Source organism: Podarcis cretensis (genome assembly GCF_951804945.1).
Source record: "Podarcis cretensis genome assembly, chromosome: 7".
NCBI lineage: Eukaryota > Metazoa > Chordata > Lepidosauria > Squamata > Lacertidae > Podarcis > Podarcis cretensis.
This window is the reverse complement of record NC_137176.1, coordinates 31,598,690-31,621,147: the sequence shown is the minus strand read 5'-3', so window position 1 is coordinate 31,621,147 and position 22,458 is coordinate 31,598,690. Positions and strand designations below refer to the sequence as shown.

The window sequence follows — 22,458 nt, the reverse complement described above, 5'->3', positions numbered from 1 at the left end:
GGGGTGCGCTCCCGCTGCTCGGTCCCAGCGCCTGCCAACCTAGCAGTTCGAAAGCACCTCCGGGTGCAAGTAGATAAATAGGGACCGCTTACCAGCGGGAAGGTAAACGGCGTTTCCGTGTGCGGCTCTGGCTCGCCAGAGCAGTGATGTCTTGCTGGCCACGTGACCCGGAAGTGTCTCCGGACAGCGCTGGCCCCTGACCTCTTAAGTGAGATGGGCGCACAACCCCAGAGTCTGTCAAGACTGGCCCGTACGGGCAGGGGTACCTTTACCTTTAATTTTCCTACTCATATTGAAATATTATCCCTCAACGAGGCAGATGCATCCCCCTGCGTCCCCCCAGAAAAAAAGCACTGGCTAGGGCTAACGTATATTTCCTCTTACCCTAGCATATGAAACTAGGGATTTGAACTTATTTCATATACAGTGGACGCTCGGGTTGCGAACGTGATCCGTGCGAGAGGCACGTTCACAACCTGCAGCGGTTGCAACCCACATCGCCGTGTCTGCGCACATGCGGGTCACGATTCAGTGCTTTTGCGCATGCGCAAAGCGAGATTTAGCGCTTCTGCGCATGAGCGAGTGCCGAAACCCGGAAGTAACCCGTTCCGGTACTTCCGGGTTTGGCGCGGTGCACAATCCGAAAACGCACAACCTGAAGCGTCTGTAACCCGCAGTATGATTGTATTGATTTAAGCAATAACTCTGGTTAGCCCTAACTGTGGAATGCTGCTGCCAATTTAGCACTGAACCAGGATTAAGTCCAGAGAGTAGAATGGATGCTCCAGAAGGAAGCAGGTGGAGAGAAGGTGTGTGATCCTTAGCTGAATACAACCAGTGCTTTTTTCCTGGGGGTACTCATGGGTATGCAGTACCGGCACCTTTATTTCTAGAAGAAAAGCACTGGTTAAAAGCGTGGCACTTACTGTAGCAACTCCATGCTGAGTACCAACACCTTTTTTCTAGAAGAAAAGCACCGAATACAACCCTTTATCAAACAAATTCAATCACCTGCATGGATAATGAATGAGATTATTTCACCTCCTCCTTCTTTGAAAAAAATCATATTGATTTTTTTAAAAAAAGATTTAAATGTTATGTATTTCAGCACCAGTTAGATTCCTCTTCCTAACAACTCGCCCATTATGACTGTAGTGACATTTATTACCTTGATTTATTTTCTAGCCAGGTATCTACCATTAGTTTTAAAAGCATGTAGCATACTTTATAGACAAAAAGCTGTGTTAAAATGGCACAGTGTAAAAATGATATTGTCAAAGGAGACAATGTGAGCCTTTTCTAGCATGAGAAATGAGGAATCAAAGGATGAGGGTGTTGTTCAGTAGGCTTTTGAATGAGCTTTTACAGTGGCTCATGCAACAGCTTCTTATGAAATCTCCTGAGATTCAGTGAATATGTCAATTCTGTTGCCATTAAAGTGTTTTGTTCTCCTTTTCTGAATTTAATTGGGATACTTGTATCATGTTGTGTATTAGAAAGTGAGATTCCCTGTATATGTTAAAAACAAGGGGCATGTTTCTGCAAAGGAGGTATTTTCAATAAGATTGGAATCTTGGAAGAGAAAATGATTTTAAATGTTGGCTGCCTCTGGCCTGTGAGATGATTAACTCAGAGAGTTTGTGCTTTAATTAACGGCTGAAGTTCATCATGTGTAAATTGACAACCAGGGAACTGTTGCTGTCAGAGACTTCATCAGAAAAATTATTGCTTCATCCACATCAAAAAGGTTTGGTCCTGAAGGAATTGAACAGCTCTGGAAAAAAGATCTAGTTGTTCAGATTCACCTAGAATTCCAACATGACATTCATTCGTTTCTTTGCCACTTTGATAACAAGTGGAAATGGGGCCTTGCAGGCAGGATTCAATAACTGAACAGCATGTTATCTAGAAAAAGGCCATTAAGGCTCAAGTTATATATTCAACCATTAGTACATAAGGAAATGACAAAGTGCAATGTCCTGTAACACTACAATGATGCCACATGGTATGCTGGAGGCATTTAGAGACCCACATTTGAAAATCACACGAGTCACTAGCCTTATGAAGGAATTACACAGGCCGTTATTTCATTCTTTTACAGATATCTATAGTAATAGCCTCGAAAATGTTAGCACTGCACACCCCCTTGACCCAAATATAAAGGATTAAAAACTCTTGGTCCCGACTCATACTTTTCAGCCAGATAACACTTGAAGTTTAATAAGTTCTGGTTAGGGATGGGCAGATCAGTCAATTTAGTTTCTGTCAGCTTTCCAGTCTTAAATTTGGTTCTCCACATTTCCATGTCACCCTGGAGGTGTTAGACAGACATTTCCCATACAAAAACATAAGAAGAGCCTGTTGGGTCAAGCCAATGGCCCATCTTGTCCAGCATCCTGTTCTTACAGTGGCCAACCAGGTACCTATGGGAAACCTGCAAGCAGCATTTGACCACAAGAGCACCCTCCCTTCCTGTGGTTTCCAGAAACTGGTATTCAGACACATTATCGCCTCCAAACCTGGAGGCAGAGCATAGCCAACACGACTAGTAGCCTTTGATAGTCCTCTCCTCCTTGAATTTGTCAAAACCTATCTTAAAGCCATCTAGGTTGGAGGCCACCACTGCCTCCTGGGGGAGCGGGTTCCATAGTTTACCTGTGCTGTGTGTAGAAGTACTTTCTGTTCTCTGTTCCCTGAATTTTCCAACATTTGACTTCATTGGATGTCCACAACTTCTAGCATTATGAGGGACATTTCTCTATCCACTTTAACCATGCCATGCATAATATTATAAACTTTTATCATTTCACATTTTACTCTCCTTTTCTCTAAACTAAAAAAAGGCCTAAATGCTGCAGTTAGGAAAAACAATCAATTTCTACAAAAATTGAGTTCTTTTTTGTACCACAGGACCTAAACACTCTACCACTGCACTACCTGCTAGAACACCCTGTCTTGTCTGAAGTGCAAACAATAAAAAGTGCAGATAGTGGACTCAAAACTGTGGCTTCCAACTTCGTCTGCCTGTGATCCTTTCCCAGTTCCTCTGGGATGTGACCTGACCCCAAGCTTTTGGTTGCTGAATCTCGAGGGCTATAGTGCCATGTTGTCAAAATGAGCATTAAAGAGAAGGGTTTTTTCCTCCCTAATGTTAATTGCATTGTTATCTTGATAACTCACCCTTCCCCATGCTTGCAATTTAATTTAAAACCACGCAAACAGAATTTCTAATTACACCCTTGACAGGTGACTTTAGGTCCTCACCCTCTAAAGTCTAGCCAGTACGCTCTGCCCAAATCCCAACACCTTTTGTACATTGTGCCAGGCACAGTGTGGTATTAAAACGTTTTTGCTGCAAGTATTTTCAATGTGCATTTTAAAACAGCTCCCAAATAAAATATCTGATTACCCATTCATGGTACCAGATGTAAAAACAACAACAGCAGCAGCAAAACAGCTCCTGTGGTGTACAGGTGCTATTCTACAAAATTAGAAGCTTATCCACCCAGAAACATTGGTACTTTCCGCCTTGTGGCGGATTTAATTAGTCTTATCTCTCCCTTTTGACCGGTGAAGCTTGAGAGGCCTTGCCAATAGTATATGCTGCTGCCAGCAAACTCCTGAGGTCAAAGACTCTCACGAAGCTGGATCTCCCGGATCCAATCCCAATACTTCATCCACTGAATATTAGATAGGCTGTAAACAGAATGAGCTGAGCATTCAAGTTTTGTCTCCCACTCACATGCCATAGTACAATCAGATACACTTGAGACATACCGACACATCCTTTCCCTTGGCCTCTTCTTGCCCCTCTGAGATTATAAATGTTCCTCTGCAGCCTCTGTTTTATTTATTATTTTCAAGTTTGATTTTTATTTTGTGTTATCCAGGGAGGCAGATGTGCACAGTCTGACAGGAAACATTAAGCTCAATGAAGATTTTTCAGTTCACAGATTTCCTCCTTTTGGACTGAGCAAATTTCTGAAGGGAAAGGGTGAAATGGACAAGGACAGAGATGACCTTATGAGGCAAGTCATAGAAACCCATGATGCAAGCATATTTTCTCTTATATCAAGAGCCCTGTCCATTAATAGAGATTAATATTGTTGTGAATACAAATGAGTTGCACGTTGCAAACTAAAAGTAGCACAGTAATTAATCACTGGCGTCATCATCGCCTTCGGGAAAAGAAGAGCCCCTTTGTTGTCTCTCCTGCCATGCAGTTCTGCTCTGCCATAACCTGCCCCTTTAAGATGGATTGGGAACCTCTTCTAGCCAGTGGGCCTGATCCTTATTTCCCCACTCTTGCAGTGCAAAAATTGACAGACCAGCTACCTGTTAATCACTTGACATCAGGTCAGTGAGGTCCCAGTTGTGGGAATTTCAAAGTGTCACACGGGCTGGTTTAAAGTACTTTTGCAAACAGTTTCATGCTCCTCTGTGAACCAGAAGTAAGGTTGTTGGGACAGGAACCAACCTTCTTTGCACATGTTACACTGTAAAGTACTGTGTGCATTGGCAATATGATACAAATAATACATTTCTAGTCCTATAAATCTTGCAGAATTAAAATCCCTTTTGTAAGCACCTTCTGGACTTTGAAGATCACCCACTGGCACATCAGAGTCAGCACATCACCTGCAATATGCACCAAGCAAGGTCCACTTCCTGTAGACACAGTATCAAGGGAAAACTTCACCCACTGAACTTCTGCTATCCGTCTGGACATTAAAGGCATGAGAGCTGTGCCAGACACTCCTACCCCATAAGTCTTAATTATGGTCAAGCATTATTTTTTATTCCAGTGTTGTGCAATTACTTTACTTCACATTGAACATGTAATAATAATTAAAAAGTTGATTTTATATGTCTTTGAAGTGAATTGACCCCCCCTGCTCTCCAGTGACCTTCCCTCTCTTTTTAAATGTATCATTTCCCCCTTCGTGTTTAACAGACTTACCACATTTTACTTCATGCACCATTAATGCAGTCAGATTGCTAAATTGATTTTTACAATTCACTTTTGGCCTCTCAGGATAGAGGCAGTTAAGATGTGACCATTTTTTAACAAAATAGGAATTGTCAGAAAGCATAAAGCTCTGAGAGAAACATCGAAGCATTCCGAAGGGGACCTGTTCCTTAAAAAAATAATATTTGGCCAAAAACAGGTGTATTCTGGACTGATGAAGAAAAAGGAAATAACCTGTGGAACTGCACAGTCACTGGTGTTTAAGTTTGGACATAACCATGGTGTTTTGATTTAGGGAGGTGATCTGTACGTGACTATAATTTTCTTTCTATCTACAGTTGCTTTTATGTGCTGAGCCTCATTAGAAAGATATAATTTTCAAATGGAGTACAGGTGGACTTCTATTTGTTGTTGTTGTTGTTTAGTTGTTTAGTTGTGTCCGCCTCTTCGTGACCCCATGGACCAGAGAACGCCAGACACTCCTGTCTTCCACTGCCTCCCGCAGTTTGGTCAGACTCATGTTCGTAGATTCGAGAACACTGTCCAACCATCTCGTCCTCTGTCGTCCCCTTCTTCTTGTGCCCTTCATCTTTCCCAACATCAGGGTCTTTTCCAGGGAGTCTTCTCTTCTCATGAGGTGGCCAAAGTACTGGAGCCTCAGCTTCACGATCTGTCCTTCCAGTGAGCACTCAGGGTTGATTTCCTTAAGAATGGATAGGTTTGATCTTCTTGCAGTCCATGGGACTCTCAAGAGTCTCCTCCAGCACCATAATTCAAAAGCATCAATTCTTCGGTGATCAGCCTTCTGTATGGTCCAGCTCTCACTTCCATACATCACTACAGGGAAAACCATGACTTCTATTTACAATTAATTATTCAGCTGTGCAGTTTTAATTGGACTTGACAAAAGATAAAGGAGTGGCCAAGATGGCGTTTGCCAGCTCTGACGCAGGACAAAAAAAGAGTGAATTCCTCCCTTTTTCAAGGGAGTGGAAAACATTTGGTGGCTGACTCCACAACAATCTGAGACAATAATTTGGGAAATATCCCACACTATATAGTACATCTGTTTGCAGGCTTTTCTTCATTATGGGTGAGAGAAAAGGTGAAGCGGGTATTTAGCAACCCCCTTCCAGGGCCCAGGGAGGTTGTTCTGTGTGATCCCCGGAACAGCTGATCAATTGCCAGATGATTTATATCTTCATTGTTGCATGTATCTGCAGACAGTATGTTTTAAGAATACAACAACTTTGGAACTTACTGCATCATTAAACTTCAAATAGCAGGCTTGGACAACAGCCTAGACTGGGAGATAAGACTGGAGTAGAGCCAGGAAAAACTGTGCTGATAAATTGACAGAAGGGTGTGGGTGGGTGGGTGTGTATGTGGGTGTGGGTGTGGGTGTATACATAACTGTACTTGGCAAATGAAAGGATATATGGCTGTCTAACATGATGAGAATTGATCAACCAGGGACTGAGGACTTTGAGAGTTTAAGATCGGAATGTGGAAAATATGAGAACAACAAAAAGAAAGCTGAAATTATAATTGTATGAGATGATCGCTTCAGAGGTCCAGAATTTAGGAAGTCCATTTGAAATTTAATAATTAATAATTTGGTTGTAATTTGGTCCCCCCTTGATTTGGATTAGGATTGGATTTGATTTGTTATTAATTGGATGTATTTAATGGAAAATTAATAAAAAATATTTTAAATAATAATAATGTATTTTTAATCTCCTGTTGGAAGCCACCCAGAGTGGCTGGGGAAACCCAGCCAGATGGGTGGGGTATAAGGAATAAATTATTATTATTGTTGTTGTTGTTGTTGTTGTTGTTGTTGTTGTTGTTGTTATTTGGAAGCAGAGAATTTAGAATGGAGAAATGATAAGAGAAAGTGGCGACATTTGACCTTTCCACTGTCTGCTGTTTTTCTATTCCAAATTACACTGTGACTCACCGCTCTCTGCCCAGGTTTGAAATGCATTGAATATTAGCACAAAACACTATTACAAAAGAGAAGACATTACCAAGATGGCGCCATGACTACAATAATCCTGCAGTTGAATGTATGAAAGTGCTCTTTTCACAGAAGAAAAACTGCTGATGCTTAGAAGCACTCCTCTCCCACACACAGAAGCAAAACACCTACACCCATGTAAAAACAAAAAAAAATCCCCAAAAGAGGAGAAATCCCCCCTCAAGCAATAACAAACTCAACACCTCTTTGTTTTGTTTTAAAGAATTGGAGGTGCAGGAGGAATCGGCTAGCACCAAGAGAGTCATCTATTGCACCGTGATGGCTGTGGACCACATTGGGGGAACCCAGAAGCAATTAGTGTGCACTGATGATAGCAATAGGAACTCTCCTGGGCTTAAAAACAGCTTGGAGAGAGGTGTTGACATCATAGCATCTTCCTCTACCCTGGCACACCACAGTTCCAATCCTGTTTGTTCCCAATCCTCTACAGTTATTTATATTAAAACAACAACAACAACAACCCTGCACTTTAATTGTTTGCTTGCAATGAATGACACATCTATTTTGGCCCTAATGCTTGTACTGCAGCCACTACAGTCCATTCAAGGGATTGGACTGCTCATTGGCTTTCCTCCAATAGTATGAGCAATTTAATATGAAAAATTCATACTGGTACTGTACTGAGAAAGGTATAAATAGCCCTTCAAATGCTGTTTTGTAATCTTGACAATCCATTCGAGTTTCCATTAATAAGAATGACTTAGGCATGGTTTTGATGAAGTGTCTTAAGTGTTTTGCCTTGACTGAATGCATTGTGTTTTTCTCCCTCACCAGTTTCTTACAGGGCTGATTATTCCACCCGAGGCTTTTTGAGAATAGCCACCAGGATATGTTTTTGAGCTTATTAAAGGGCTTTCTTTATGATGACATGTACAATTGCTGATCAATGAGTGTCTGGCAGCAGCACACTCAGCTGCTTTGTGCGGGGGCATGATATTAATGCTGACTGCATGCATGCTTACAATAGAGGAGGTCCTGGTTCATACACAAAACAACTAAGAATAGCACTCTGGGGAGCATTTCAACGAGGAAGGGCTACACAAAAACAGCATGCAACAAATCTCCTAAGAGATTTGACACCGTGTAAAGCTGCAAAGAGTTGTCAAAAAGACAAAAAATGAGCGGGTTGGTTATGAGCCTGTGAAAAATACAGGGAAAATTGTGAGACAAATTATGGTAAACATAGCTAGGTGAGTTTGGAAAGCATGGCTGGATTTTCATGACTTGATTTATCATGAAGGTTATTAGGGCTCAGACCCAGGACCTGTTTTCATAGCCAAAGTTCCGCCTTCCAACATACAAAAATGAATAACAAAGTACCTCTAAGGATAGGCAGTTTTTGCAGCCCCTACTTACGTATGAGATGTGGGTGGGACTCCGACATCAGAATTCTGTTCTGAAATGCAAAAAGATAATCCATGGCATTAAAATTCCTATCTTTATTGTATATATATATAAAAAATAGTGCCTGGAACAGAAATCTTCAGTTTGTAGGCCACTGAGCTTTATATTTTGCCTTCCATTGATGAATAGATCCCATTGGTTGACGTATGAAAGATGGTGTGACTAGACCATGCCTGCAAACTCTCCAATTGGAGAATAGTCTCTACCAAAGGCGTCATGGACTTTGAAGAAGTACAAACTCAGGACGAAAGGGAGAAACGAGCTAAGAAGAAGGCACCTATGGCAAATCCTCACCATGATCAATTCCTGCCCGGAAACCTATGTCCCCACTGTGGAAGGACATGTGGATCCAGAATTGGCCTCCACAGTCACAGACACACCATTAAGACCACATTCATGGAAGACAATCTTACTCAGCTACGAGTGATACCAAAGAAGAAGGTATCTGCAGTGATGCAAATATTGCAGGCATGACTTTTCCACTAATTGTGATGGTCTCCTTCTAGTCAGTTATTAAAGGCTTAGGAATTCTGCTTGGATCAGAATTATATGAGAGGGTGGAAGGTCACACTAAGACTTGCAGTTTGGTTTAGAATGTCTCTATTTCTCAAACTGGAGGTATATGCTATACTAGTATGTAGTGTGTGTGTGTGTGTGTGTGTGTGTGTATCTTCCTATATAAAAAAAATGTGAGGCTGTCATTGCATAGCCACCAATGCAGAATTTGTTGTGCTGCATCACAATCCTGGATTTGCATGAAGTCAGGGGAGGGGAGGGGAGGAAAAGAGAAGGCAGAAGATGTAGGGTCACAGGTTATAATGGCAGTTTCAAACAACAACAGAGTTAGAATAAGTTAGAGTAAATCAGGGTTAGAGAGAAACAGAGAGGGGGAAAGTAGCAATTTTAAACTAAGGCAGAGGTAGAGGTAGAGCAAGCATAGGGGGACACTGAGGTTGGGGAAGTAGCAGTTTAAAACAAGGTTTGAGTACAGTAAGAAGGGAGTTAGTATTTGTATCTTGCTTTTCCACACAGTAACTCAAAGTTGTGTTCATTTTCCACCCCTCCCCTTTCATATTTGCAACAGCCCTGTGAGGTAGGCTAGATTAAGTTAATATATATACACAAGCAGCAGTTCTTGTCAATATACTGCAGGAAGCCCAATCCAGATACAGTGTACCAGGCTCAGGAAATCCTGGTCACATCCCTGTTAACAGCAATAAGAATTGTGAAGATGGCATAGGGAAAGATGCCAACCCCCTCTCCCCAAGAACTGCCTCTCTCTGGTCCAAAGCTGTTACATTTAGTCTTTTTTCTTTTTCTTTCTTTCTTTTTATAAGTGGGAGATCCAAAATGGATCTCTTACAATCACCATTAGTTTGGCCTAGAAATCTTTTTTTATCTGTTAATTGCTTTGACCTTTTTTGTGTTTACTTCCAGCATGGAAATGTCTAAACTGTGTTCCCTGGGGACAGAATTTCAACAACAAACAAACATGGACTTAACCTTTTCTGGTAACAATTGCCAATATTTCTAGTCTATCTCTGTTTGGAAACGTGACTTAATTCGCAGGCTGAACAGCCTTCGTTTGTTTGCTGGCATGCTAGGCATTATTGCAATACCCCTAATTTGATACCCTTAATTATGATTAGTTTGTTTCATTAGAATATAGTGGTGGTTTTAGGAAAAGTTTAGAATCAGCTTCTTCAATGGTGTCCCATTTAAAGAAGATTGGCAAGAGAAATTAATGGAATATGCTGAAATGGCAAAATTGACTTTGAAATTAAAAGGAAGAGATGATGATGCATTTAAAGAAGATTGGAAGGACTTTATTGCATATATACAGAAGCAATGTATACAGGTTAATACATTAGCACGATTTAAATACGATTTTAAAAATATAATGATTTTATAATTTAAAATGGACATGCGGTATGATGATAAACAGTGCAACCAGGGAAGGGAACAGGGGGAAGTCAACTCTATATTTTTCTATGTTTGAATATGTATTGTTGTTTTCATTTTTTGTTTTTTTGTTTTTGAAAATTAATAAAATAATATTCTCTCTCTCTCTCTCTCATACACACAAATAGAATCAGCTTCTTCATGTCTCTGATAGCATTCTTCTTTCATCTGTTATCTAGGAAATCAGCTAAAAAAATGGACCTCTCTTATTGTCCCTAGCTAACTTTAGTGCTTCATGTATCATCACCAACATTTTCTGCAAACATCTTCCGTGCCACATGCCCATTTGCTAGCTTTCTTCAAAGAATTTTTGCTGTCAGGAAAGTGATGGAGAAATGTTCCAAAAAAATGTGAAATAAATGACTGATTAACAGCAAGACATATAACTTCCATGCAAGCAAAGTAGGATGAATGCTCAATGAAAAGCAAACACCATATAACCTCTGCATAAGCTTTGTGCAAGCTTTGTGCCACTCACATGAGTGACTGATGCTCCACACCAAAAATTCTATGCAGCTTGGAAACTAAACATGCTTCCAGACGGGGGTTTATTGTGGGATTGGTGCTTTTGACACAGGCAGGGTTGTTTGATTTCCAAATTCCTTTTAATCTCTTTCCATACTGTGGAATTGTCTTTGAACATATTAATATCTTTTTCTGATATCCAAATTCATATATATATATATATATATATATATATATATAAAAAATCTTTATTAAACATATTTCACAAATTATACAATATACTACAGTATATTACAATTTATATCACATCTCATATAACAAAGAAATTAAAAAGAATACAAGAAATTTAAAAAAAACTAAAGTAGACTTCCGAAAGTTCTCAAAAAGCTAAATTACACTTGTTATATTTTACACAGTGCCATATTATTATATTATTTTCATAAAACATTTTGATAAAGAAATCAAAAATAAAAAGAAAAGAAAAAAGAAACATTAAATTTACATATATTATGTGTACATTGCAAGACTCATTCAAGATCTGCCAGGGGTTTTTTGCTATCACAGTAATTTTTCAGATATTCCTTGAATATAATCAATTCTTGATTTACTTTTTGCATTGAATACCCTCTTACCCTCCCTGTCATTTTTGCCATTTGCAGATATTCTAATAATTTAACTTGCCATTCTGATTTTGTAGGTATAGTTTCATTTTTCCAATACATTGCAATTAAAATTCTGGCTGCGGATGTTGCATACATAAAGAGAGGTCTTACTCCTTTTTTTATTTCAGCTGACATTATCCCAAATAAGAAGAGTTTTGGTCGTTTTGTGAATGGGATTGTTAACATCTTTATTAGTTTGTTATATATAACATTCCAAAACTTTCTAATTTTTCCACATTCCCACCACATACAGTATGCATAAATGATCCTCTCCCCTCTTTACATCTCCAAGTGTTGGTGCTGACCTTTAAAGCCCTAAACGGCCTCGGTCCTGTATACCTGAAGGAGAGTCTCCACCCCCATCGTTCAGCTCGGACACAGATCAAGCGCAGAGGGCCTTCTGGCGGTTCCCTCATTGCGAGAAGTAAGGTTACAGGGAACCAGACAGAGGGCCTTCTCGGTAGTGGCGCCCACCCTGTGGAACACCCTCCCTTCAGATGTAAAGGAAATAAGTAGCTATCCTATCTTTAAAAGACATCTGAAGGCAGCCCTGTTCAGGGAAGCTTTTAATATTTAACATTGTATTGTTTTAATACTTGATTGGGAGTCGCCCAGAGTGGCTGGGGAAACTCAGCCAGATGGGCAGGGTATAAATAAATAATTATTATTAATTATTATTATTATTATTATTATTATTATTATTATTATTTTATTACCTTGCATGTTCCCATCTAACACCCACTGCAACTTGGTTGCTGAGAAGTTGCTCTAGCCACCAACCTCCCCCCTGCACATGTCAAGGTGCTCTCTGAAGATCCCTCATGATTGTGGAATTTTCCATGTGCTCTATTTCTGCTGTACCAAGACTGCTCGATTCTGAGTCACTTCCCTGGACAGACATAGGAGAGGAAGGCGTTGACCTCATTCTGGACAATGACCTTGCCAGGATGGATGTTATCAGGCAGGTAATGGCAGGAGGTCATGGCCCAGGCATCAACAATGGCCACTCTCATGCCTGCAAACATGGCACGAAGGATGTTGTCCAGCTGCAGGGAGAGCCAGTCACTGCCATAGACAGACTTGTATCCTGTGTTGGCTGACTTGATGACAACGGTGGTCTGGGGGCTGCGGACCAGGAGCTGAGCCACAGCCTGACGAATGCTGTGCACCCGCCGCACATATACATCCACTGGGAAGGTGGTGAAATGGGCCCAGAGCGTGAAAACTACCACCATGTCCGGGCCTCCACCAAGTGCATCCAGCTCATTGGCCAAGTAGTGCATGTCAGCCATCTTGGACTTCGCGGTGCGCAGCGGAATGCCGTGGGCACGCCACCTCAGCACAAGGCCCTGTGCGGGCTCCACGGCCAGCAGTGGGCCAGACTGATAGGTCACGTGAAGGTCTATCTGCTTGACTGCTACATAGTGAAAGAGAAAGACAGAGTGTGTGAGAGACTCAAGAGTTAGAGTCCCAAATGGATAGCTCCACACTTCAGTCATCCTTCAAAGGTTCTCATGTGCTCTGATCCATGATTTGCAGACCCTTACACATGTGCAACAGTGAGGGAGTAGCTTCCCTCACTGTTCTCCTACCCCAAACATTCCTTCTTAGTTCTCTGCCAAAGCCAACCACCCCAGCCAACACAATTCTTACCACTTCCCACACCAAACTGTTTCCTTCATTCTGGTTCTGAAGCTCAACCATCCCTTTCGTATACATTTATCCCCACACCAGGACACCTGTCCCCCAAAACAATGCCCTTTCCACATCCAGACAGTGACTTACATGGAATGAAGGCCAGCAGGAATTCCCACCACTGGCGTAGTGTGGAGTCTCCAATCATATGGACTATCTTGCCTCGCAAGCAGCTGAGTGCCAAGTCAGAAGTAGGGAAGGTCCGGCTAGAACATCCCAAGGAAACCCACACATCCTTGTAGTAGAAACCTGAAGGGTTGGTGAGGGCAAGGCCTGGATGGCATGGGAGCGGCGGGGAGGTGGCTACAGGAACACAGGCAAGGGATGGTCACAAGTGCCATTCTCAAGAATATAAACACAGAGCCAACTGACTTCCCACCCTCTATTTCCACTCACCAACAGCCAGCTGGTGGCTAGGCAGCACTTGGATGATGGGCACACTCCCTGGAATAATCTGGTCTGTCGCAGCTCTGTGTGAACAGAGAGGAATTAAGAACAGGGCAACTTGAGCTGCATCACTGCTGAAGTGTGAGTTACTTCTTTGAAGTTCATCACTTCGAGGGAGACCAGGAGGTGTTATAGCACATCTGAGCAATCCTACAGTGGGTTGTGTTGCTTACTGGTCTCACTAGCACACCTTCTACAGGCAGTCTCTCAATCTGTGTTTAATTTGATTTAATTCAGTTCTGGTGCTATTGCTTTTCTCAATGTGCTGGATTGAGGCCCAAAGTCCCCAGACAATTATTTCCACAAATGTGATGTGGATTATGGTGGTGTTTAAGGACTTCTGTTGGGGCCAAGATTTGATTTTGGTGCTGCGTTATTTTTCCTCTTTGTCTAATTTCTTTGTATTCTGCTGTTAGACCCTATTATGCATTAGAAGAGGGTTGTTTAATGTCATGGAATATTATTCAATGAAATGGTTTCATGAACATCACTTACATTTGGTTACATTTTGCACTAAGGAGTGCCAGCATGCGAATGATAGTGATGTATGTCTTCCTGGGAATGCTAGGAATTGTAGTTTAGCAACAGCTGGAATGCCAAAGGTTCCCTACATGGTGTGAAAGCTACTTCTAGAATATGTACTTCCAGGAAGGCCCTAGGAAATATCCCATGGTTCCCATAAGAAATCCTGGCATTGCATCGCTATCACCACGCCATAAGCTTACCTTCCCCATTCCCAGCCATCTCCAAAGCACTCACCCACTAAGGAAGACTTTCTCTGCTGAGGTGAGCACATTTTTGTAGATCCCAGCAGAGTGGTACACAAGGTCATTGCAGGAGTGATGCTGGGGCCTGGCACAAAACCAGTGCTCCCCAGTGCCAGGATCCACGTACAGGCAGGTTGGGCCTGAGACTGGATGCACATTGCATTCAGTCACTTCTTCTTTGCTCCCCTGGCCTGGGTCCACAAAGTAGCCCCTGAAGGCGACTGTGGAGGGATGGGAGTCACGGATGCGCCGAAGGAGGGCCACAGTCTCACTGGAGTGGATGAGATGCACAGACACCTGCACTGCACCTGCCCACAGAAGCGGGAAAGTCAGTGTGTAGGTGCCATTCTTGTGGTCCTCCACTGTCCCTGCCACACTTGCCTTCAGCTCTGGGGAATGCAATTTGGCCCTCAAGAAGTCTCCGCCGTAGTGCTTTGGCTGCCCACTCTGGTCCCGGGCCTCCAGTGACACCAGGAGCATGTTACCCACTGTGTAGTTGCTCTGGGACTGCAACAGCCGGTAGTGGCTCTTCTCAGCACTGGTGGAGGAAGCAAAGGCTACAGCATCCTCAGCTGGAGCTGGCCAATGGAGCAGCTGGAGCAGCACCTGCAGTTCTGAAGACTCTGTTAAAGGAGTAGGGCCTGGCTTGGCACCCACAGGGGATGGAGGCACAAGTTTGTCTCTGAAGTGGTCAAAGGATAGGAATCGGTAGATCTGGGGAGTCAGAATAACACAAAAAAGAAATGGGGTGAGGCTTTGTGGGGGGAAATACAAGGACTATGGCCACATTTATTTGCGCATGTGGGAGCCAACTCCACAGAGCCAAGGTCCCTTCAGCCCCCCCCCCAATAAAATATTTGAGAGGGCCAGAACCCCACAATGTTGATGGACATTACCATTCAAATTGTGTATGTGACACATCTTGTGATCAATTATTTTGGGTGGGGCTTACTTGGCCCCCATCCCAATATTTTATTCTGCCCAGCACCCTGTCTACGCCATATATTTAAAGCATACCCAAAAAAGAATATTGGGGGCTTTAGCAATAAGTCTACAACTCTTCAGCAGGTTAGGAGCATGGTAGTTATGCTGCTGGGAAAGCTCAATTTCTATAGGGGAAGGGACTTCAGAAGACCACCCAGTCCAGCCACTTGCCCAAAGAAACGACCTCACACACCTCAGATCATAGGACTGGGCGCCCACAAAGTCAATCAAAAAGCCAGCAGGTGACAGTGCCACAGCCTCCAAGAGAGAAGCAGTTCAGCTCCACCCTCTGCAGCCAGCGAGCAAGGCATCCTTTTCCAGAAGGTGGGGCTCAGACACAGAGGCACGAGCCCCTCCCCATGGAAAAGGGCACCTCACTGGCTGCAGATAGGAGGAGGAAGAAGAGTTGTTGCCGGACGTGCAACGTCACATGCACACCCACAATCGAGAGGGCACCCCTGTCTCAGGCAGGATCTGAAGCCAGGAACAGTGTTGCAGGAATTTCCTTCAGAAATTTTTGAACTGGGAAGTTCCCCTACTGTATACCAATTTGGGTAATTTGCATCAGAAAGTGTTTCACTTTCACAGGCAGGGGTGGGGGTGGAAATCTAATGCCTTGGAGAGTCATCTAATTTAGCATGTTTCTGTTCTATGTAGTAAAGAAAACTAAAAAGTCTGCATCTGCCGAGCGTGCCTAATACTGTATTAATTAATTACAATATCATAGTAATATCATAGGCCTCCACTCATAGTTACTAATGAAAGTATGAAATGGGGAGAGGGATGACAAAATATCAAAGCATTAGAATAGTTTTAGTATGGGAAAAGATCCACTTCATATTTCTAGACAGGACACCCTTCTGTGTGGTGACAATTTGCCAGCAAAACATTTGCCACAGCCACCAGCATGAATGTGTAATAGACAGTCCCTGGAGAGGTTGTGGTTGTGGGGCTGGATGGGATTCCTGCTTTCTTTGGGAAAACCTTTATGATTTTGTTTGTGGTTTTTATATTGTAATTTTGTTTTGTGAACTGCCCTGAGGTCTATGGATGAGGGACGGTATACAAATTTTAATGATGATGATGATAAGTTATCTACAAGTCATACAGGGTGTTTTTCTAAGTTCCAAAGCAGTGAACAGGAATGGAGAGTCCCTCATGTTGATAAAGTTGATAAAGCATGAGTCTCTTAAGGTCAGGGCTGTGTGTCTGACCCCCAGATTGGATGCAAGATTCCTGCACTGCAGGGGTTGGGGTTGCATTATCCTTGTTGTCCCTCCCAACTCTACAATTCTATGGTTCTATGTTCCCGGCACTTGTTGAGACTTTCAAGAAGGGACCCCAACTGCACATATGACCCACACCAGAAGGCAAGAAATGGCTAATGGACAGTGAGGGGCGACCCTGTCGGAGCACTGCAAACATCTCAGCCCTACCATTGCTTTTCACCTGCATGCCCTTCACTCATTTACACACACGTCTAATAATAAATTCCATTTCTCCTAAAAACACACACACTTCATAGGGGAGAATGGGCACAGGAAAAATACTATGATTGGTCACAAGCATGAAGCTGCACAAAAATCACCCTCCTGAAAAACATTTCTTCTCAAAATTTATTATCTAGAATTCTAAACTCTCATGTTCGATTTCTTTCTTTATTTTTTTAAAAAGAGAATCCTTGGAGAACACTTTACTCACCGAGGTAGATTTATAACTGACCCCCTGAACTCACCCCTGCTGTGAATATTAGTCCAAGACAGAGAAGTGGAGCTGGTCTGAGACCACAAGGAGCCATCACCATCTGTCCCACCTGCCTCTCCTTTCTCCTTCCTCTATGATTTTCCCTGTTGATCAAGATAACAAAAGATATAGTGTATTAGCAAAAATTAACTTTCACCTAGAAAGTAAGCACGCCTATGAGGCAAAGTAGGGCAGCAGGGCAGCAGGGCAGCAGAGGAAGTCAGTGGATTATGTCTCCTTGAAGCATATCTATTGAGGCTCTGCGGGCCCATGAAGTGAATCTGTTGCAGCAAGGTTACTCAAAGGGCTCGTAAGGACAAAAAATTCACTAAGAACAGGAGATGGGGTCAGCTCAAGAGACTTTGCTACTTGAAGTGAACAAGAAAATGTGCTGCGGCCCCCACCCCCCCGGGGGCAAGAATTGTGGTTTGTTAAGAGGGCTGGGTTAGAGGATGGTTAGGGAGTAGCCTCAGGAACCAAATGCAGCCCTCCTAGCCTCTCTATCAGGGCTCAGGCTGTGGGAAATTGCAGCCAAACATAACTATGCATGAGTGCTAGTTGGTGCATGAAGGGGTTAAGACAATAGAGCTAGATTCCTAGACTCAGGAAGGTCACGTCCCCTCTTCTCTGATGAGGAAGGAAGTGAAGCTTTTTATTCCTGTTTCCTTTCTTTCTGTGCACCCTGTAACTGACCAAGGAGGATGTGTCAAAGCAAGCTGCAAATTTATAGCATGCATTTGAAGTGATCTTTCTGTATCTTCTACTCAAGAGTATTCTGCCTGTGTTCTCCTTGCTGCTGCTTGGATAAATGTATGAATGGGACCTTTGGAACATTTTGTAAGTGAATTGTTTTAAACTTACTTAACAGCGTGTTGTCTGTTCATTGCAAGAGTGGTAGAAAGATATGAGCACTCGTGGTAAGAACTCTAGAGTGTTAGTGAAGAGTTTTGAAAAACAGAAAAATAAATCTATAGTTCAATGTACCTTGAAAAAAGATGGAACCAAAATATTTTCTCTTGAGAAAATTTGTTAAGAACTTGCTCCTTATTACTCTTCCATATATACCACTATGCATACAAAATACACTAATATAGTGTCTAAACATACTAAACATTCCTTTAGTTTCAAATGATGGTAGAGGATTCCTCTTTACGGTTGAAATTGAAATGGTCCATAAGAATTTAAAATTTAAAAAAAGTACTGGGCCTAGAAAGTTTCACATCTGGGTTTTATAAAAGCTTTAAAGATTGAATGAAGCTGTGTTAGCTCAGTCAGTAAAGCACAAAATACTTGATCTCAGGGTTTGAGTCCCACATTGGGCAACAGGTTCCTGCATTGCAGAAGTTTTGACTATATGTCCCTCATGTTCCCTTCCAACTCTATGATCCTATTATCAACTTCTTCCTTATATGGTATGGCTTTTTAATTATCTTTAACATGGTGCATCTTTACCTTAAAACTTGATACTAAAATTTGGACCATATCAAAAACCTTTTAAAGACTATTCAAGGGTAGAATCATTCTGTCCAATCTCCCTCATCAATCAAGACTACAAAATGTTTACCTTTATATTTGTCAATAGAATCAAACACTTCCTCCATAAATTAGTTGCCCTAGATCAAACTGATTTTGTTCCCTGCAGAAATATCTTAGATCCAATTCTAATATCATTAAGTGTTATAGAATTCTGTAGGGATTCGGCATCCCCTCTTACAATCATGGCCTTAGTATTTTGAAGGCCTTTGATTGTTTGGAGTGGGATTACCAGTACTTGTTGGTCCTATTGAAAATGCTGCAATTTTGCCCTAAATTTGGGAAAGGGGAAAAAAAAGAAGCTATGGCTATGATCAGGATCAGGATCAATAATTTAGATTTAACATCTATGTTTGGTTGGGAATAAAACAAGGCTGCCCTTTGTCCACTTTTATTTTGGTGTTAGAAACTTTAGCAATTTGAGAGGCTCCAGATATTATTGGAGTAGAAATAAAGAAGCAACTGTATAGGCTCTCACTAAATGCCGATGACATGCTAATCATGACACCTGAGCCAATGATAACCTCAAGGGGCGGAGTCCATGAGCTTTATAGCTTTGGTCTAGTCTTGGGCTCACAGCTTAATTTGTACAAATCCAAAGCCATGACTCTTAAAGTGGTATAAGAGTATTTTAAATGCATGGTGTGGATGTGATCTATATCTCTCATGACCTAGAACTTCTCAATACAGTGGTACCTTGGGTTACAGACACTTCAGGTTATAGTCTCCGCTAACCCAGAAATAGTACCTCAGGTTAAGAACTTTGCTTCAGGATGAGAACAGAAATCGCATGGCAGCGGTGCAGCGGCAGTGGGAGGCCCCATTAGCTAAAGTGGTACCTCAAGTTAAGAACAGTTCCAGGTTAAGAATGGACCTCCAGAATGAATTAAGTCCTTAACCCGAGGTACCACTGTATGTGTTTTGCGGCAGATAAAAAAGCCTCAGTTGGATGTGCAGGTCACACAGATGGCTGCACCTGGGAGAGACCCCAGTCCCAAGATTTGCTTTGAGTTGTTTTGCCTCTTCCCTCTTTATGCAGGTTGCAAACCTGGATGGAAGATACTGGCAGATTCCCTGTAACCTGTTGGTGCTGTATTTGCTGGGTTGGCTATGTGGATGCTGAGTTGGCTAATGGCTAAAGGCTAATGGTTTGCCTTTGGGTTTGCCTTACATTTTAATTTGTTGGCCAGGGTGCTTGTACGTTTTCCCCCCTCCCTTGCCCTTGACTGTTCCTCTCTAATTTTAAGTTGTGTGTGTGTGTGCTGGCAGCGTGTGTTCGTGCCTGCCGTTTGTTGATTTATTACTCTTTTAGTGTGGGTTTGATTTACCCTGTCATCCATTGGTACCACTTAAATCGGGAGCCCCCTCTGCAATTTTAAATGATGCTGGGGCTTAGAATAGACTGTGCATTTAAACCTCACCCCTCTTACTTTATCTAAGCCACCCCCCCTTTTCGCTTGGCGTTTGGGGGAAGAAATAAGGCAGGGCTTGGTGGGGACAATTCAGGGTTTCCGACCAGGGAACCATTCCTCAAAATTGTACATTTATATGTTTAGAACCTTTGAAGGTGTACCTTTGCCTGGTTCTTGTCATTGGCGTCACTTGCCAGTACAGGGTCCCTAAAGAAAACCGCTTTTAAACAAAACAAAACAAAACAGGTTGCGGTTTATATTTCCACTTCAGAGGATTGAATGAGATTTTATTTACTGATTGATTTAAAAGGCTCACTGTTCTGCCTGTTACGGCAAAATCTGGGTGCGAGGCTGCTCTGCCCCCCAGCTCATCGGACTAAGTCCCTGGGTCCCTGCGGAGGAAAATGAGCTCAGCTGGAGACAGGAGCAAACAGCAGAAGATCCAAGTTTATTGCGCAACAGGTTCAAGGCGAGATTGAACAGTGAGAAAGGGGTGACATGAGTTTTTGAAACTCCCTCCATGTCCCAGAATACAGTGCAAAACACGTCATGAATACATTAAAGAGAGGTTTGGTTACACAGATTACATCATGAATATATTAAAGGGAGGTTGGGTTACACAGATTAACATATGGAGGAGGGAGGGGGGAATATGCAGAGCTGGAGATATGCACAGATAAACACTTCCTGGGGATGAGAAAACAATGGTCCCAAATATGCATAGTCTGCCACCTGACATTGCCTGGAGGAAAGGCTGATCAGAGCGATTTGACAGGATTAGGGTCTTGACACCTTGAGGGATTATGGAGGACAGGGGAGGGGTGATGGAGTCCTAGAGAAATTGAGCAAATATATTGTAGCGAAGAAGGTGAAGAAGACATGCCCCCCCCCCTTCCGTAACATGCCGAAATGCTGGTAGAAGGACCATCTTCTTAAGTGTATTTTTCCTACATTTTCATTTGATAGCAGTTCCTGTGTCTGTTGTTCTCTGATTGTTCTATGGTACCATCCCTCTAAATCACTAGGAGTTTTACCTGAGGAAGCAGCTCTATATAATTGATTGTGTGCATCTGCCTGAATTGTATATTGACTAACAGATACATAAATTAATAAGGAAGTACGTTCTGAGCATACTATTGCATGGAATTTGCACAGTGTAGTTAATTCAGCTGGCCTTTAAGAATCATATTGTCAGAAAAGCAGTGTTTAATGTCTGGACAAAATATAAAGACTTATTGGAAAATAAAACTCCAAGGTGGCTTTCACCGCTGGAAGCTAAGGCCCGAAAAAAACCCAATATGGAGGTCAAATGGCCAAAATATTGGGAAATATTAGAAAAAGATGGAGACAATTGGAAATTGCAGAGTTTGGAGAAAATGAAGGATAAAGTGCGAGACTGGTTACATTACGCTCAGATTAAAGAAGTCTTTAAAAATGATAAAAAGGTAGGGTTCCAGGTGGAGAAATCGAAGTTGGAAACAGAATTGTTAGAACCAAAGACTAAGGTATTATCAAGAATGTATAACTTGCTGTTAAAATGGAATACACAAGACGAAATGGTTAAATCGGTTATGATAAAGTGGGCTCAGGACATTGGGTATAATATTATGTTTGAGGACTGGGAAAGGTTGTGGACCACTGGGCTGAACTTCACTGCATGTAATGCTCTGAAGGAAAATGTAATGAAAATGATATATAGATGGTACATGACCCCAGTTAAACTTGCCAAAATATACCATTTGTCTGATAATAAATGTTGGAAATGTAAAGAATATGAAGGAACATTCTTTCACCTCTGGTGGACCTGCCCTAAAGTGAAGGCCTTCTGGGAAATGATATATAATGAGTTGAAAAAGGTATTTAGGTATACCTTCACTAAGAAACCAGAGGCCTTCCTTCTGGGTATTGTCGGCCAGAAGGTGCTAAAGAAGGACCGAACATTTTTTATGTATGCAACAACGGCAGCAAGGATACTCATCGCTAAGAGTTGGAAAACTCAAGATCTACCCACACTGGAAGAGTGGCAGATGCAGCTGATGGACTATATGCAACTGGCTGAGATGACTGGTAGAATCCGAGACCTGGGAGAGGAGAGGGTTGAGGAAGACTGGAGGAAATTCAAGATTTATTTACAAAAATATTGTAATTTGGTTGAATGTTAAGAAGGATGCTAGATCATAAATAATTGCCCACCACCGAATTAGATCTGAATTTGACGATAAGTGAGATTAAGGAAAATATAAACTTTTTGGAGAATTGTTAGATTTTATTTAAATGAGCGGAGATAAGATTGCAAACAAGTGGGTAATTTGCTTGGAAATTTTTTTTGTAACGATGTAAGTGGGAGCGGGAGACGTGAGGGAGTCCAAAGAAG

At 42.1% G+C, this 22,458-nt stretch overlaps 1 protein-coding gene across 1 annotated transcript; it reads right to left on the bottom strand.

Moving 5' to 3' along the window:
• Nucleotides 1–12,223: 12,223 nt before the first annotated feature.
• On the bottom strand, nucleotides 12,224–18,859 carry LOC307219569 (NXPE family member 3-like; the record flags this gene model as incomplete). The annotated part of the gene is made up of 5 exons (XM_079982813.1): nucleotides 12,224–12,920; nucleotides 13,289–13,501; nucleotides 13,595–13,668; nucleotides 14,405–15,189; nucleotides 18,854–18,859. The coding sequence occupies 5 exons, from the start codon at nucleotides 18,857–18,859 to the stop codon at nucleotides 12,385–12,387; spliced, it is 1,614 nt and encodes a 537-aa protein (XP_079838939.1). The 3' UTR covers nucleotides 12,224–12,384.
• Nucleotides 18,860–22,458: the final 3,599 nt, after the last annotated feature.